At 34.9% G+C, this 15,852-nt stretch overlaps 1 protein-coding gene across 9 annotated transcripts in view; it reads left to right on the top strand.

Moving 5' to 3' along the window:
• Window positions 1-15,852, top strand: part of RAPGEF2 (Rap guanine nucleotide exchange factor 2) — a gene marked incomplete at its 5' end in the record, with an annotated part of 216,469 nt that overhangs the window by 109,070 nt on the left and 91,547 nt on the right. For 4 of the 9 annotated variants that reach the window (XM_081134184.1, XM_081134187.1, XM_081134182.1 and 1 more), the window contains 3 exons: window positions 6,649-6,724; window positions 8,794-8,961; window positions 11,465-11,482. In XM_081134184.1, the coding sequence (XP_080990310.1) occupies window positions 6,649-6,724; window positions 8,794-8,961; window positions 11,465-11,482 (262 nt within the window). Of the gene's footprint in view, window positions 1-6,648; window positions 6,725-8,793; window positions 8,980-11,464; window positions 11,483-15,852 lie in introns of all 9 variants that reach the window. The other 5 variants (XM_081134186.1, XM_081134185.1, XM_081134177.1 and 2 more) reach the window with 2 other exon arrangements.

Here is a 15,852-nt window from a genome sequence, read left to right as displayed (position 1 = left end):
AGAACAATTCCTAAATTAGTTGTACTAAGGAAATATGAGCATTTAGTATTAATCTGCTTGTTATACTGGAAGTGGTCTTCTCATTAATCATTTGCTGAGAGTTTTTTGTGTGTGTTTTTTTAATATCTCAGAGAACCAATAGATTGACCCAAAGTGAACCTACATCACTTTTAGTTGTCATCATTGGTTGTTTAATGTAAGATTATAAGGACATTCTGAAATACATTGAGTTGAATAGTTGAGAGCCAGGCTGTACAGTGTATTTATACAGACCAATTTCGAAGGATTTAAAATAGACTGTATTAATTAAATTTTCATAATGTTTAGAACCAGCATTCTTTAAAACAAAGACATACTTCTCTGTCTTTCCTTATGTCTTTCTCTCTGATTTTATAGCCTCTTATGAAAGACTGGTATCTAGTCTAGAAAGGGCTGGCAGGTTTTTAAATGTTCAGGCCAGCTCTCATTAATAACTGTTACCTACATCTTGCTTGTTTTTGAAAAAGAATTACTCATATATATGTATTCATATTTGTGCCTTGTACGATACATAACGTAGAAAGACTGAAACTACTGGGCTAATTAATTTGTAAAAATACTTTAATTCACGGTTAAGAAATAAGTGATGTGACTTTAAAAATTAAGGCGCTTAAACTTTAAAAATATCTTTATCTAGGTATGTGGTATTACAAGTGGCATTTCAAAGAAGCAGATGTTCTACTGGTTGAAGTTCTGGCAGCAGCTGCCGAACAGGCTAGGTTTTTATAGATTTGACATTCAGATCTTTGACTGTTCCAGGGTAACTCTCAGGTGCTTGGTGGTCATTTGTAATTTTGCTGAATTTGAATTGCCTTCTGAATTACAAAAGCTGATTTGTATTTTCCCTCAACTAGCTAGTAAGTGTGCCTAGCGAGCATCTGAGAATCCACCTTCCAACAGGGCTCTGTTCCCCACTTGCCATCGGGTTGGTGTTTTTTGGGTAAACGTGATGCACTACAGCAGTATTCCTGAGGAGGCCCAGGAGTCATTCCTCAAAAATGTGAAGCTTCAAACACTAGAGTTTATGTTATTGAGTGTAGAAAAGGGCTATCAAAGAAAGCAGCAGAAAGGGTAAGGTCAGTAACAGACTCCTGCATGACAGTCTATCATTTGAGCATCTGACTTAATGAACTTTTAGGGAGGTTGGCTCAGTTTCTCCAGTTGTGAAATGAGAGTTGAGCTGGAGGGGCAGTTCTCAGGGGAAGAGTAGGATGGTGTGGGTTATACATATTATAATCACAGGCAGCCTCTTTCTAAATCCAACATGTTTCAGAACCTTTGATGTAGCCCACCGGATCATGGCATATATTCAGGTGTGACACTGAAGGGGAAAAAATGCTGAGAGACCTTTTCCTGTATAGTTTTTAACGTTTTTTTCTCAATTCTGAAATTCTATGAATTCATTTTGGTTTTGTGATGCAATCGTAGAAGGAAATAGGACATTATTTTTATTAAACTCATGGTGTTCACTGTTCTGCCCGTTATCAGAGCTTCTTGTGTATTTATCTTCACAGAATACAAACTACTTAAGAATAGGGTCCATATATAGTGAGTTTCTTATAAGCTCTGTATTGATTACAGAGTTCATATTGATTGTATAATATGTGCCCAGTGATTATTTGGAAGAGGAAGCAAAATGTTCTCTCTGTTCCCATATATATGTAGAGGTGGGGGGGGGGGGGTAGCCTCTAATTTATGGTCAGGGATAAAATAAAAATGGGATTGATGCTGGGTGAATGAAAAGTGGAGATATAATTGTCTTCAGAACTCTGATTCAAAATATTTCAGTAATATTTATTTAGTTTTCCTCATCTCTTCCTAATTTTCTTTTGAACTACGACTTCTATTACTTCGTTGATTAATGTAGAAAAGAGCTTGGTTCCAGGTTTATCAGTTGTATGGTTCAGTCACAAACTTAACTCTTCCTTTATCCCTAAAGGTTTGTTGTTCTTTGGTTAAAGTAGAGTTTCAACCTTTTCTTGTTCAAGTCCCGAAATTTTGCCAAGAAACTAAGAGCCATTAAAACAAAAATTCTCTTGATAAGTTGACCTTTTTGAAAATCTCCACCCCTGGAAGGAGATTTTAGTTTTTTATTGTTTTTTTTAAAAATCCTCACCTGAGGATGTGTTCATTGATTTTAAAGAGAGAGAGGAGGGGGCAGGTAGAGAGACAGATGAAAAAGCATGTGAGAGCAACATTGGTTGCCTCCTGTATGCGCCCCGACTGGAGATCAAACCTGCAACCTTTTGGTGTTTGGGACAATATGCCAACCAACTGAGTCACCCGGGCTGGGGGATAAGTTTGTCTCATGAGACTTTTAAAAAATTGTTGTTAAATGTATATTTACACATGCACATATACGTACAAAACATAAAATATGCCATGTTGACTATTTTACGTGTATAATTCAATGCATTAGTTGCAATCACATTGTTGTGCAAGCATCACCATGGCCTGTTTCCAAAATGTAGGTTCCATAACTCCAATCTCTTGTAACCTCTAATCTACTATCTTCCTTCAGGAACTCGCCTATTCTAGATATTTCATATGACTGTAATCATATAATATTTGTCCTTTTGTGACTGGCCTATTGCACTTAGCATAATGCTTCAGGGCTTATCCATGTTGTAGCATGTGTCAGAACTCCAGTCCATTTTATGACTAATATTCCATTGTATGTATATATCACACTTGGTTAATACATTCATCTCTTGATGGACCACTGTGGTGTTTCCACTTTTTGGCTATTGGGAATAATGCTGCAGTGAACATTGGGGTGCAGATATCTGTTTGAGTTCCTGTTTTCAGTGTTTTGAGTCTCATTGTAGCAGTGGAATTGATGGTTCTCATGGTAATTCTGTGTTTACTTTTAGAGGAAGTGTGAAACTCTTCTCCACAGTGATTGCACCTTTTTACACTCCCACCAGCAAAGTAGAAAGGTTCCAAGCTCTCAGCATTCTCTTATCACTGCTTATTATTATTTTTTAATTGATAGCCACCCTGGTGTCTCATTCACATCCTGTATTAGTTGTGAAATAGTGTTATCGGAGAAAAGCGTGGATGGTCTTTTTCCGTTGCTAGTGGGAGTGGGGCTCTTGGGGTACCGCTGGAATAAGCATTTCTGGAGGCCCCCGCGGGAAGATGGATGTGGTAGAAAGCTTTATTTTCTTGGATTACATCCTTGGGTTTCCAAAGTCTCATTTTTTTTAATCCAGTCCTGGAAGATGTGCAGCTGGGGCTTCAATAGAGCTAGAAGCAAAGCCAGTGTCCAAAGTTTCTGTTCCATGGTGGAATTTGGTTCGTCACAGCATCAGGGTGGTTGCAGTCCATTAGTCCATTGTGTGTGGGGTCCACATGGCTCAAGGCCATGTGGACCAGTACAGGAGCCTGAGAACCCTGCAGGCCAGGAGCCAAGAGTGCAAGAGCACAAGAACAAACCAAGAGAAGGAACTACTGTTCAGGAGATTAAGTATCTCAAATCTTCCCATGCTTGCAGTGGCCATGCCTACTCTGGCCAATGACCTGTTCCCGAGGGTGACAGACAAGTACCTTCCCTGTGTCACCCAGACTTTCCTGGGCATGCATCTCTTCTTCCCCTGACCAGTCCCTTCCCCCAGCAATGTTCAGGTAATACATCAGTGGCCCCCTGAGGAATATTAAACTGCAGCTTCCTGGCAAAGCTGTACAAATGACACGCCTATAATATTTGGCCTTCCTTTTGCTCCTTTCCAGTTATTAATAACTGGGTTAAATTACAATGGTATCAAAATAGTACCTCATTGTGGTTTGGATTTGCTTTGCCCTAATTACTAAGGATGTTGAACAACTTTTTATGTTCTTTTTTAAAATTGTATTTTTCAATTTCAGTTTACATTCAATATTACTTTATATTAGACAATTATATACTTTACAAAGTGATTTCCCCCCCCATATTTCAAGTACCTATCTGGCACTATACATAGTTATTACAATATTATTGACTATATTTCCTATGCTATACTTTACCTCTCTGTGACTATTTTCTAAGTACCAATTAGTACATTTTAAACCCTTCACCTTTTTCACCCAGCCCCCCTCAACTCCCCTCCCCTCTGGCAGCCGTCAGTCTGTTCTCTGTATCTATGAGTCTGTTTCTATTCAACATTTCATAATCTTTTTATTTTATTGATTTTTAGAGAGAGAAAGGAAGAGAGAGAGAAAGAGATAGATATGAGAGAAACACCAATCGGTTGCCTTCTGCATGTGGGCCCCATCCGGGGATTGAACCCACAACCTGGGTATATGCCTTGACCAGGAATCAAACCCTCAACCTTTTGGTGTATGGGACGAGACTCCAACCAACTGAGCCACACTGCCAGGGCTCAACTTTTCATATTCTTATTTGCTAGTTGTATATCATCTTATTCAAGTCCTTTTCCCATTTTTTAATTGGGTTATTTGTCATTTTGTTGTTCTTTATATATTCTGCACATTAAACCCTCCTCAGATATATGATTTGCAAATATTTTCTCCCATTCTTTAGACTGTCTTTTCAGTTTCTTTAATTTAGCCTTACTGTTGAAAGTATTACAGATGCCCTCTTTATCCCCCATTGACCCCCTCTGTCCCGGCCTTCACCACACTATTGTCTGTGTCCGTAGGTTATGCCTGTAAGTTCTTTAGTTAATTTCTTCCTCCCTCTCTTCCCTTCCCTCTGAGATTCTTCAGTCTGTTCCATGCTTCCATGTCTCTGGATCTATTTTGTTCATCAGTTTACTGTGTTCATTAGATTCCACATATAAGTGAGATCGTGGGATACTTATCTTTCTCTGACTGGCTTATTTCGCTTAGCATAATACTCTCCAGGCCCTCCCTTATGCCAGTACCACACTGTTTTGATTACTGCAGCTTTGTAGTAAGTTTCCAAACCAAGAAGTGTGAGTCCTGGGACTATTCTTTTTCAATTTGGCTAATTAGGGCATCTTGCAATTCCATATGAATTTGAAGACCAGCTTTTCCACTCTGCAAAAATGGCAGTTGGGATTTTAATAGGGATTGCATTGAATCTATAGATCACTTTGTATAGTTTCTTATAAAACTTAATAACAAAAAGAATGCATTTGATAGGACTAATTGTCTGTTTCTGACAGTGGCACCAAGGGATATTTGTATGTGTGTGAGTATGTATGTCTGAATGTATGTGGGTATTTTTTAAACAATTTTTTTAGATACGCTAAATATGGTTCTGTTTTTGATTTTCATAGAAACAGAATTTCAGAGCAGGGAAGGAGTTAAGTTACAGCCTAGTCTAACCTGATAATCTTACAAATGAGTAAAATTTGAATATGAGAATGGTCAGGTTGGTATGCTGGAGATCTCAATGAAACAGTGAAATATTGACTTTCCTGTTCTCTTCATCTTACATGACTTTTCCACTATAGAGTTTGGTACATTGTGTATCACCATTTGTAAAGAGGATTATCAACAGAACAAGAATATCCAGAGGAGTCACTAAAAATGTCTAATTAACTTGGAAAAAATTGCTTGATAAAATAGTTCTTTGGAAGAATTTTTTCTCACTTGTAAAATATTTTTCTCAAAGGTCGTTTATTAAAAATGGTTACTAAAGAGAGAGAGCAGGCAGACAACTCTGGTGGGGGTTGGTGCTGGGGAGATGGAAGGATTGAGCAAAAAAGAAAAAAAGAGCGAGAACGCCAGGACATGGACAACTGTGTAGTGATTGCGGGTTGAGGGAGAGGAGGTATGTGGAGGTGGAAGAGAGCATAGAGGGGATAAATGGTGATGGAAAAAAATTAATTAAAAAAAAAAAAGACCATGCTTGAGAAAAGAAATAAAAAAAGGTTACTAAAATGTTGACTGGAGGGAAGATTTTTGGAGTAGTGAATGGGCAGGGATGGGAGGTGCAGTCGTAGAGCAGGTCAGGATTACCTGGCTTGTCCAGGATTTTCTCTTCATGTCAGAGAGAATAAATCTACTCTGGTGTTAAGATGAGAGTTGTCACAGATAGGCCAAAGGTGCTATGTCTGAGTTCATTAGTTCGAAGTTTTCAGGAGGCATGGGCATTTAATATGCATATCTACTTAATCACTTTATAGCTAAGGAAAAAGAGTCTTAAGTTGAATACCTTTTACTTTAAACTTTTAGCATAAATTGATTTGCAACTTTAGAAAAGTAAATACTTTTTAGGGGAAAGAAATTTTAACCAAAGCCACTTACGTTATAGAGGAGAATTACAAACACTCTTACACATTTTGGATTTTTCATAGTTTGCTTTGATTCAATTCCCGTCCATATTATAGTGTTCTGAAGCTTCTCTTAACTGGGAATGATTTAAAATAGCCAAAGACAGAAGGTATTCATACTGATTCTCCTTTACCTATGTTATTAATTTGAAAACATTGTGCTGGGATTTTCCAGAAAAATATATGTCTGAAATTTAACAGTTTGAATGATTCCTTGTTATTCTGTGTAAATAATGATTAAAGATAGTTCGTCTTTCTCCAATGTGTACTTCTTGTAGTTGTTTTTAGTTTTTATTTTTATTAATCTTGAGGGTTGGCTTAAATTCACAATTTATATTTTTAAAATCTTTTCTTTTTTCTTTTCTAGTTTTGGCAAGCGCTCTGCAGGAAGCTTTAGGCGTGGCTGTGAATGCATTGTTTTGGAGCCTTCTGAAATGATCGTGGTAAGAATACTCCTGTGAAGGCTTTTTTTTCCCCCTTAAGAAAAGTTATAAAATAAAAGCACTTTCACAAACTGCTTATAATAGTGTATTATATATTTTATAAATTTGGATATATTTATTTTATAACTTTTATTATAAATTTGAGTTTATAATCATTATAATTATTTATAGGATTCAATTAAATATAAAAGATAGAAAATTTAAAGAGGGCAAGTGCCTAAATGTTTCGTGCATGAACTTTATAAATCAATCTATGATAATACCATGTAGTTGAAATTTGGGGGAGGATCTTTGAATTGCTGGTTGTTGCTCTCCAAATATTGATCGAAATAAATGAGATACTTAAAATGAGTCACAGCGATATGAGTTCAGGCAACAAGTAACCAGGAAATCACTTCAGTTTTTTTTAACCAAAATAAAAATGGAGAACTAGTTTGCTGGTTAAACACTGTTGAGATCTTTATCTCTCGTAAACTGAATTGTGGGACTATATACATAAAAATGTTAAATTAAATATTAGCAAAATTTTTACAAGATTTTTTTATTGAATTTTGAAAAGAGAGGGAGGGAGAGAAAAACATCAGTGAGAGAGATACATCATGGATCAGCTGCTTCCTATGTGCCCCCTACTAGGGATTGAGCCTGAAACCCGGGCATGTGCCCCGACTGGGAATCGAGCTAGTAATCTGAACCAGCAACCTTTTGGTGCGTGGGCCGATGCTCAACCGACTGAGCTAGGCTAGCCAGGGTAGCAAAATTTTTTTATGCTTTAAATAAAGCCTGTCACATTCTTCCTTAGTGTATAAAAGTAATTTTAAGATAAGATAATATGTATCCCTTTTTAAAAAGCAGCAAAAAAATAAGACAAGCTGGGTGGAACTCCCACTGTAGACCTTCAGTAGACATGATGTTCATATTATTACTCCTCTAGCATCCTTTTACAAGGAAAGCATTGTAAAATAAATGGTGGCTAATATAGTTAATGATGGAAGTTTTTAATTCCCATAATAAAGTATTTGTAGACTACCAGTCTATTTTTAGAGAAGATTACTAGGGTTTTCCCCCTATGATTCAGGAGAGGAATTCCATCAGAAATGAGAACTTCCTCACCAAAGCTAGTGAAAACTTTTGGTAAAATTTCACAAAATTTACTCAAGTGAGAAAGTGGCATGGTGGTGACTAAAGATTTAGGATTGAAAAATATGTAGGCAGATAAATAGAACCTTGCAGGCACAGGTATTTAAAAGATTTTAGATATTCCCTAGAGATTTGGGCCTCCGTAAGTGCTATTTTTGGGTTTCTCTGAAGGCTTTTTGATCTTAAACATTTTTTGAGAATTTTATACCTGCTGACATTATACAAACTACCAGGGTTGCCCATGTGAGAATCGTTTTAGCATCTGAATGTGTCTCTGTAGTGAGCAGTCACATTTCATTATCTCAATGTGATAAGGATTACCTAATGTATTCTCTATTAGTCCATCCATCGGAGTTTCCGAAATGTTTAAAATGAGCAATTTTTTTTCTTTTCTTTTAAACAACACTATCTGTAAAAAAAAGAAACTGAATTCACAAATTGAAAGTAGGAAGAGAAACCTTTAGGGAGCCTACCAAAGCCATTTTTGTGGCAGTCCTACTTAAGTCATTTGGGATTTAGGGGTTTTTACAGATTTACTCATATCCATCAGCGTTTTTGTGCTTTCGTTGACAATGGGGCAGTTGCTTTCATAATGTGTGGTAATGTATCCTGTGGGTTCTTTCACTACTAGATCAGTACAAAGACTACTGAAAATATCCTTCCTTTTGAAAGTACAGGAAATTCAAGAGTTACCCATATTGTCCTAAGTGGAACTGAAAATGCCTCTTTGGAAAAGGAAAGTTACCCAAAACTGATTCGCTCCAGAGAAGTTCCAAAACACTTAAAAAGTCTGTTCAGATAGTTTGGCTACAAATGTCTTTGCAAAAATGAATGAATATGTACTATCTGTAAGTTTAATTCTGCATTTAATCTTGGTATGGAATGTCGGGTTTGAAGAAATGAAATGTTTTTTGGCTTTTTTTTTCCTTCAGGTGGACTATATGGATGAAAATGAAGAATATTTTCAGCGTCAAGCTTCTCATCGACAGTCTCGAAGGAGATTTAGAAAAATTAACCAGAAAGGTGAAAGGCAAACAATTATTGACACCGTGGACCCTTATCCTGTGGGTAAACCACCGTTGCCTCGAGGCTACCACACGGTAAGTTATAAAAGCATGGTATATTTATTTATCTTTAGATTTTTGTTAGGAGCTTTGTGAAAAGACATTTAAATTTCTATTTTTGATGAATAATTCTATGATATACTTACCCAAATTGCAGATTTTGCTGGAAACACACATAATATGAATAGTTTTAAAGAGCACTGAAGTAAGATATCAAAAGACACCATTTAGCCTTTTTATTTTTTAAAATGTCCTCTGAAGATCAGCTTTGTGATCAGCATGTATAATTGTGACTGGAATATTTGAAGTTCTTAATCTAAAATTTTAGCCACCCCCACTCCCAATCCCAATGACTGGTATCGTATCTGCTTTTTATTCAAAAAAGTGGCTAAATATAAAAATTACATATTAATTTCATACCATTTCTGAGATATTTTCTGAGAAGTTTTTTGTTTTAGCCAGGTGAAGTGGGATAAGCATAATTTGAAAGGATGCTTTTTAAAATCCCAGTGTAAAGATACCCTGAAGTATTTCTAATAGGTTCAGAGATCCTCTAAAATGCTTGATTGTCACTTATTCATAAATATTTGATAAGTAAACTATTTTTTATGTTTGAGGGAACCAAGACACAGACGAGTGATTGGTACTAAACCCCAATACAGGCAGTTATAGAGCCTTATCATTATTATTTCCCCTGAATGCCAATCCAAAGTAGTTGCAAATATACTTGAGGATTTCTGTGTGTTTTATTCCCCAAATATATCTTTATTGATTTCAGAGATGAAGGGAGAGAGAGAGATAGAAGCAACAATGATGAGAGAGTCATTGATCGGCTGCCTCCTGCACACCCCGGACTGGGGATCGAGCCCGCAACCTGGGCATGTGCCCTGACCAGGAATCAAACCGTGATCTCCTGGATCCCAGGTCGATGCTCAACCACTGAGCCATGCCTGGCCGGGCAAGGATTTCTGTTTTCTAAAAGACAGTAGCTTAAATTCTTACATATGTCATAATATGGCCAAAGGTATTTTATCTATACATGTAATGCCATTAAATGAGTAGTCATTATATGTGAAATTAATTTTAAAATAAAAATATGAGAGAAAAAAAAAGGTAGTTGACAAGTATGTTACCTTTCACATTCATTTTTCTAATCTACCTTTTTCTTTCTTTTTACAAATAAATATAAATGTAGACGGCGTGGGGAAATGTGTATAGTCTTAAAATTATGTATTCAATTTTCAGTAACTTTAAGTGATATATTTTATACCCACACTTCATATGTTGTTTGTGAGAGCTCTTTGTATTTGAATATTTAAGAACTTTTGACCACCAGCTACCCGCCTGCTTCTCTCACTACCCATGCACTACTTTAACTTAGCAGGAATTTTATAGTTGAATCCTTTCATTGAGCTCATTTGGAAAGGGTTGCTTTTTGCTCATCATAAAGACAGCTTTGTTTGTCTATTGGAGAGACTTAGTATATAAAAAAAAACTATGAAAGGTTTTTTGTTACCATTGTCTATAAAAGAAGGTAGTATTTTTAGTGTTGATGTAACATCATGGAAGAAGGAAATATAGATTAAAAATAGTTGTACATATTAATAGTATAATATATTCTAGCCACATACTAATATTAATAATATTCTTTTGGCTTTAGAATTATTTTTCCATATCAGATTCCATACTAAGATAGATAGTGGGAGTGTCAGCTAGTTAAAATTTTGTGTTAAACCTGATTGGTTTAATATTATGTTTGTCACACTTAATTTGGGGGAATTGTTTTATAACCATTTATCTCTCCCATCCTTGTGTGTTCATTCTTTATGGAATACTTCACTTTCCCTATATCAGCCCTTTTTCATCTAATTTTTAAAAAATCTATAGTGTTTTTTGTTTTTTTAACAAGATTAATTTTTAAAGTGATTTTTAAAAATGTTTAAAATTCAGTACTTGGATGAAAAACTTAACTTTATTGCTAATGGATCAACGTGCTAGTTTACTAATATGTGACGGTATTAATTTTACTAAATGAGTTCAGATTGGCAACAACATGGCTTCAATTGAAAATATTGGATCCTATTTTTTTGTATGCAAGTTGTGGTTTAATTATTTACGTAATATTTATTTTTTTACCTAAATATATGATTTTAACATAGAAGAACAATTTTGTATATTTGACACCACAGAATAAAAAAAATTAGATAAAAATAATTATTCATTAGTGCTAAGTCATATTACTTATTCGTAACAGAAATATTTCTCTCCGAAAGAACCCTGGTAGGGTGGGACTGCAGGTGAAAAGTGTATTTAAAGGGTGCATGATCGTACTTCACAGGTGATTTTCAATGATTGCAAGTGCATTTCAAGTGCATGGCTGAAGGACATAGAAGACATTATACATATAGCCAATTCTGTATGGTCATTCTTAACCTAATTTTAACATTATCTTCATTTTGGCAGATGTACTATAGCATGTCTGATAATGTTCATCTTTTCCTTTCCTCCTTTATGGCACTCATTTCATTTTGGCTCAAAGGAATGCACTAAATCTCAGGTATTGTAATTTGTGTGTGGTCTCCTAATACTAACCTAATTTTATTTGTAAATTTGCATTGTAACTAATGAGTATAATATCAATATGTGTTACTTAGTCCTGTTCTTTTGTATTTTGCCCTGAATTAGTACAATCTCTTAGAAATCTGAAACTGTCAGTGGCTTAGGCGAAGGCACAGGCTGCTTTATTGTGCAGGTCTAGGGATGAATTGCCCACCTTCTTTGAAGAAACAATAAAAGTGCAACCTACTTATTTTTAAGAATGAGTGGAGCACTGGTGTTCACTAACCTGCTCTACAAATAAAGAAGAGAGAAAGACAGACAGGCATCATGGAGGTTTAATTGCTTTTTGTATGAAAGTGTATGGAAAATTTCCATTAGAAACTTTCATTTCAGATGGTATAAATGAAAGCTTTAAATTTCAGGAATCTCAGTATGAGAGCATTTTGAGAGACCACTGGTAAAGTTATAGTCAGATAGAATAAAGGCTTAGTCAAAAAGGAAATAAGAATTTAAAATTGCTTGTATTTTCTTATTTGCGCTTTATTTTTAACCAGATTTCATGCTTTTATTTCATTCTATATTTTAATCAAGTGGCCTATAATAATACCTTTGCTCATTTCTTTCATGCCAGTACATGACTAATTTTTGATTTTCAGTGATATTCTTTTGAAATTGTGGTTCAAATCTGGGTTTATCAGGGAATTTGGATTCAAGGAGTTAAAAATGATTTATCTCTGGAAACTGATTGATTTAAGTAACAAGTAAAATTTTGTGGTTGTGGTTTATTTAATACACGGGAAAAAGATTGGGAATAATTTAATTCACATTAGAAGTCTATCATCAATATAGTGTCTTTGGTTGTTTTAATAACCTTGCCTGATAGCATGAAATATTTATATAATTTTTCAAGTTAAAATGAAGCGGTTACTTTATGTTCTATATCCAAAAAACCCCACACATATTAAAATGCCACAGATGGCATGATTGCTATATTGTATTTTAGAAGCACTGCTAATTTTTAAATGATGTGATAAATCCAAAAAAATTTGATACAGTTTTTAAGTTTTGTATCAAAAATTTTTAAATTGCACCAGTGTTTTGAGCTTTTACCTGGTAGAGGTATACTTTAAAAATATACAATAATATTTTAAGATACACCAATGTGTGATTAATCTTTTTAAGGTGAAAAATTAGCAGTTAGCCTAATTCCTATTTAGAACTAGGAATTGAATTTAGAATGTTGCGCTGAATTTTGATATATACCTTATGTACACTTTTAAAAATTAGGCATGTTGCAGTAATTTAAAACAGATTATAATAATTTTCTTCAGAAACATGAATACCCATTTAGTCCCTGTAGATTGTTATCAGGACATTTTTTTCAAGGCAAGTGTGTGAGGTTTGCTGAGAGAATAAATATTTTAAAATGCAGTGAGAAGAGAAGATTAGAGGCTTTCATTAGCATTTCCTTACATTTTTATTATATTCGTAACTGAATTTTGGCCATAATGTGGTCATAGTTGAAAATTTTGGATCCTGTAGTTTTTTTGAAGGTGTATTTGAGACTGAATTTAAGACAGCCGGAAAATAGGATGTAGCAGGAATTGCTAGTCTTGGAGCGGGTAAGGATTGTAGAGGCAGGTAGTAGGTAGGTTCCTGGCAGAGGCTGGAAGATTTGGAGATTGACTTGGGGGCTTTGGACAGGTTGACCTTGTCTCCAGGTTCAGAATAGGTATGAGGGTAGATTTTTAAATTTTTACCCCTAATTACTGGCCCTCTCTACATTCATGGGTAATTTATTCTAGAAGTTTCTGTAGGTAGGGAATTCTGAGTTCCACAATAAAAATGGACAGGCGAGGTAGTAGGACTTAAGGGGAGGAAGGACTGGAGTGATGGGGAAGCCAGTACATACCTGTTCTGTGATCTTTTTTATTTTTCCTTTATTGTAATGAAAAAATAGCTCTCCCCTCTTCTGAGTTTGGAAAGAGCAAAAATGATACAGTGATATTAGACTGAAGGCTGAAGAAAATTTGTCCTGGCTGCACTATGGAGGTTATGTGTATTAATGGACATTTCAAAAAATTTCAGCCTTTTTATACTGGTGGATAATTAAAATGCTCTTCACACCTTGATTGACTTCACTCCCACTCCTACTTGCCCAGAAAAGTATGGCTCTGCTTTATACAAATTTGAACTGGGAAGATTTGAACACAGTATAACAAAATTTCAGTCAATGCAGAATTTTTGAAATAATGACAAACCATCGGTCCATCATATAATAAGATATGTCCCACACATTTTATTAGTCGTCCTTTACTACAATGTGAATATATACTTCAGAGCACTGTTTAATAATTATGTAACAAATTTTCCAGTAGATGAGGCTAGTTTAAAGTACTTGGTGCAGGTGTACAAAAGTAATAATAAAATTAATATAATGTAAATTGAATTAAATGTAATATTACAACGCTATTGGAATCATTTTTTATTATAGTCTGTGATAATATAGTATCTATAAAATGTGGCACACGTGTGATATGATTTATTCTTCTGAGGCTTATGAAAATAAGTCCCAGTTTTTATAAGGTTATTCTTTATAATAATATGACAAGTTCTTTTTCTTATAATGTTATATAGTTATTCCTAGATTATATCTCATATATCTTTGAAATAGATTTTTTAAATTTTTTTAAAGATAGATTTGATTTAAGTTGGTTTCATCTTCAGTTAAGGATTTTTGGTAGGTTTGGTTAGTTTCAAAAATTGTTTAGTCATTGAAACAAATGAAAAAATTACAATGTTTGTAATTATACACTTTTATTTGACATTAAACTTTCCGACTTTTGCTATTTTTCTTGAATTAGAAATAGGTAATAATTTTACTCATATCATGACTTTGCTTTTCCACTTATTATTTTTTAAATTTTTTAAAATATGTCTTTATTGATTTCAGAGAGAGGAAGGGAGAGAGAGACACACATCAATGATAAGAGAGTCAGTGATCGGCTGCCTCCTGCACACCCCCCACTTGGGATCAAGTTCGCAACCCGAGCATGTGCCCTGACCGGGAATGGAACCCAGATCTCCTGGATCCTAGGTCGATGCTCAGCTTCTGAGACATGCCTGGCTGGGCTGCCACTTATTACTTATTTAGTTTTTTACTGAGGTCTTAGTTCAGTCTGATATTTGCTACTTACCAGAAAGAGAATGTGTTTTGCATAATATATCAATGACTTGTATATCTACTAAATTTCTTGAACATTAAGGTCATAGAATTTTAATTTATAACAATCAATTTATATCATACTCCACCTAATTCATTCATATGATATTTTAAAACTGGCTTATATGTATATACAATAATTATTCAAATATAGGGACAGTCTATTAATCAGTACTTTCATTCTTTAATTTAAATTCATCAATTTCTTAATTGAACCTAAACCTTTGTCTTAAATATTGTCATCGATGCCTGTTTGTGAATTATAATAGGATGGAGTTAAAGAAAATGTGTGTATTCCATTTATTATAGAGAAGAAATCTCAGTTAGCATTTTCATTTACATGTTTTTATTCAATTAACAAATATTTACTGAGTACCCACCTTGTTTCATGTCTGTGCAAGACTCTTGGGCTACAAAGGTTTATAGCACAGAGAGAATCTTGCTCTGAGTGACCTTATAACCTCACAGGGAATACAGAAAAGTATAATATAGAGAACTATATTAGAAAACACAGGGAAATCCAGGTACTAAGGGGCACATAGACAGGGCACCTTGAGGAATCAGGCATGGCTTAAATGGCTTTAATATTTCGGCTGAAAGAAAAATATTTTTTAATCCAAAAAGTCCGATAGAAATGTGAAGACTGAATCAGGGAATAAAGAATAGAAAAGGGTGTGTGTGCAGATAGTGTTAGAGAGAAGTCACATATCCCCCCCAAATCACAAATTTTGCTAGATACTATTTATCGTATTCATGCTTGCTGTTTTATATTTGCATCAGAGAGTGTTTTTAAAGAGGAGTGCCAAAAGTATCCTTTGCTTTTTCATGCTCGTTATCAGCAGGTTTACTGATTCTTCTCCACTTAGATCATGTTGCATTTTAAAATCCTGCAGATAGCTCCCTGTGGAAACGTCTTTGAACAATAGGTGGACATAACAATACTGGGCCATATGTGCTGCAATTTCTGGCAAAATGCAGCGTGTTAACTAACACTGCTGCCGTGGTCTCCACCTCCTTGCTTTGGAGGGGGGGGGATGTTTCTCTTTCTTGCAGTTATAATCAGGTATTTATGCTGATTTAACTTACACAGACTGGGAAATTACAATGTAGAGGATGTATAGAAATCAGAATGTAAATCAGGCAAC

The sequence above is a fragment of the Miniopterus schreibersii genome (assembly GCF_964146895.1).
Source record: "Miniopterus schreibersii genome assembly, chromosome: 4".
NCBI classification, from domain to species: Eukaryota; Metazoa; Chordata; class Mammalia; order Chiroptera; family Miniopteridae; genus Miniopterus; species Miniopterus schreibersii.
Note: the sequence above shows the minus strand (reverse complement) of the source record. Positions and strands in the feature narration are given on the sequence as shown.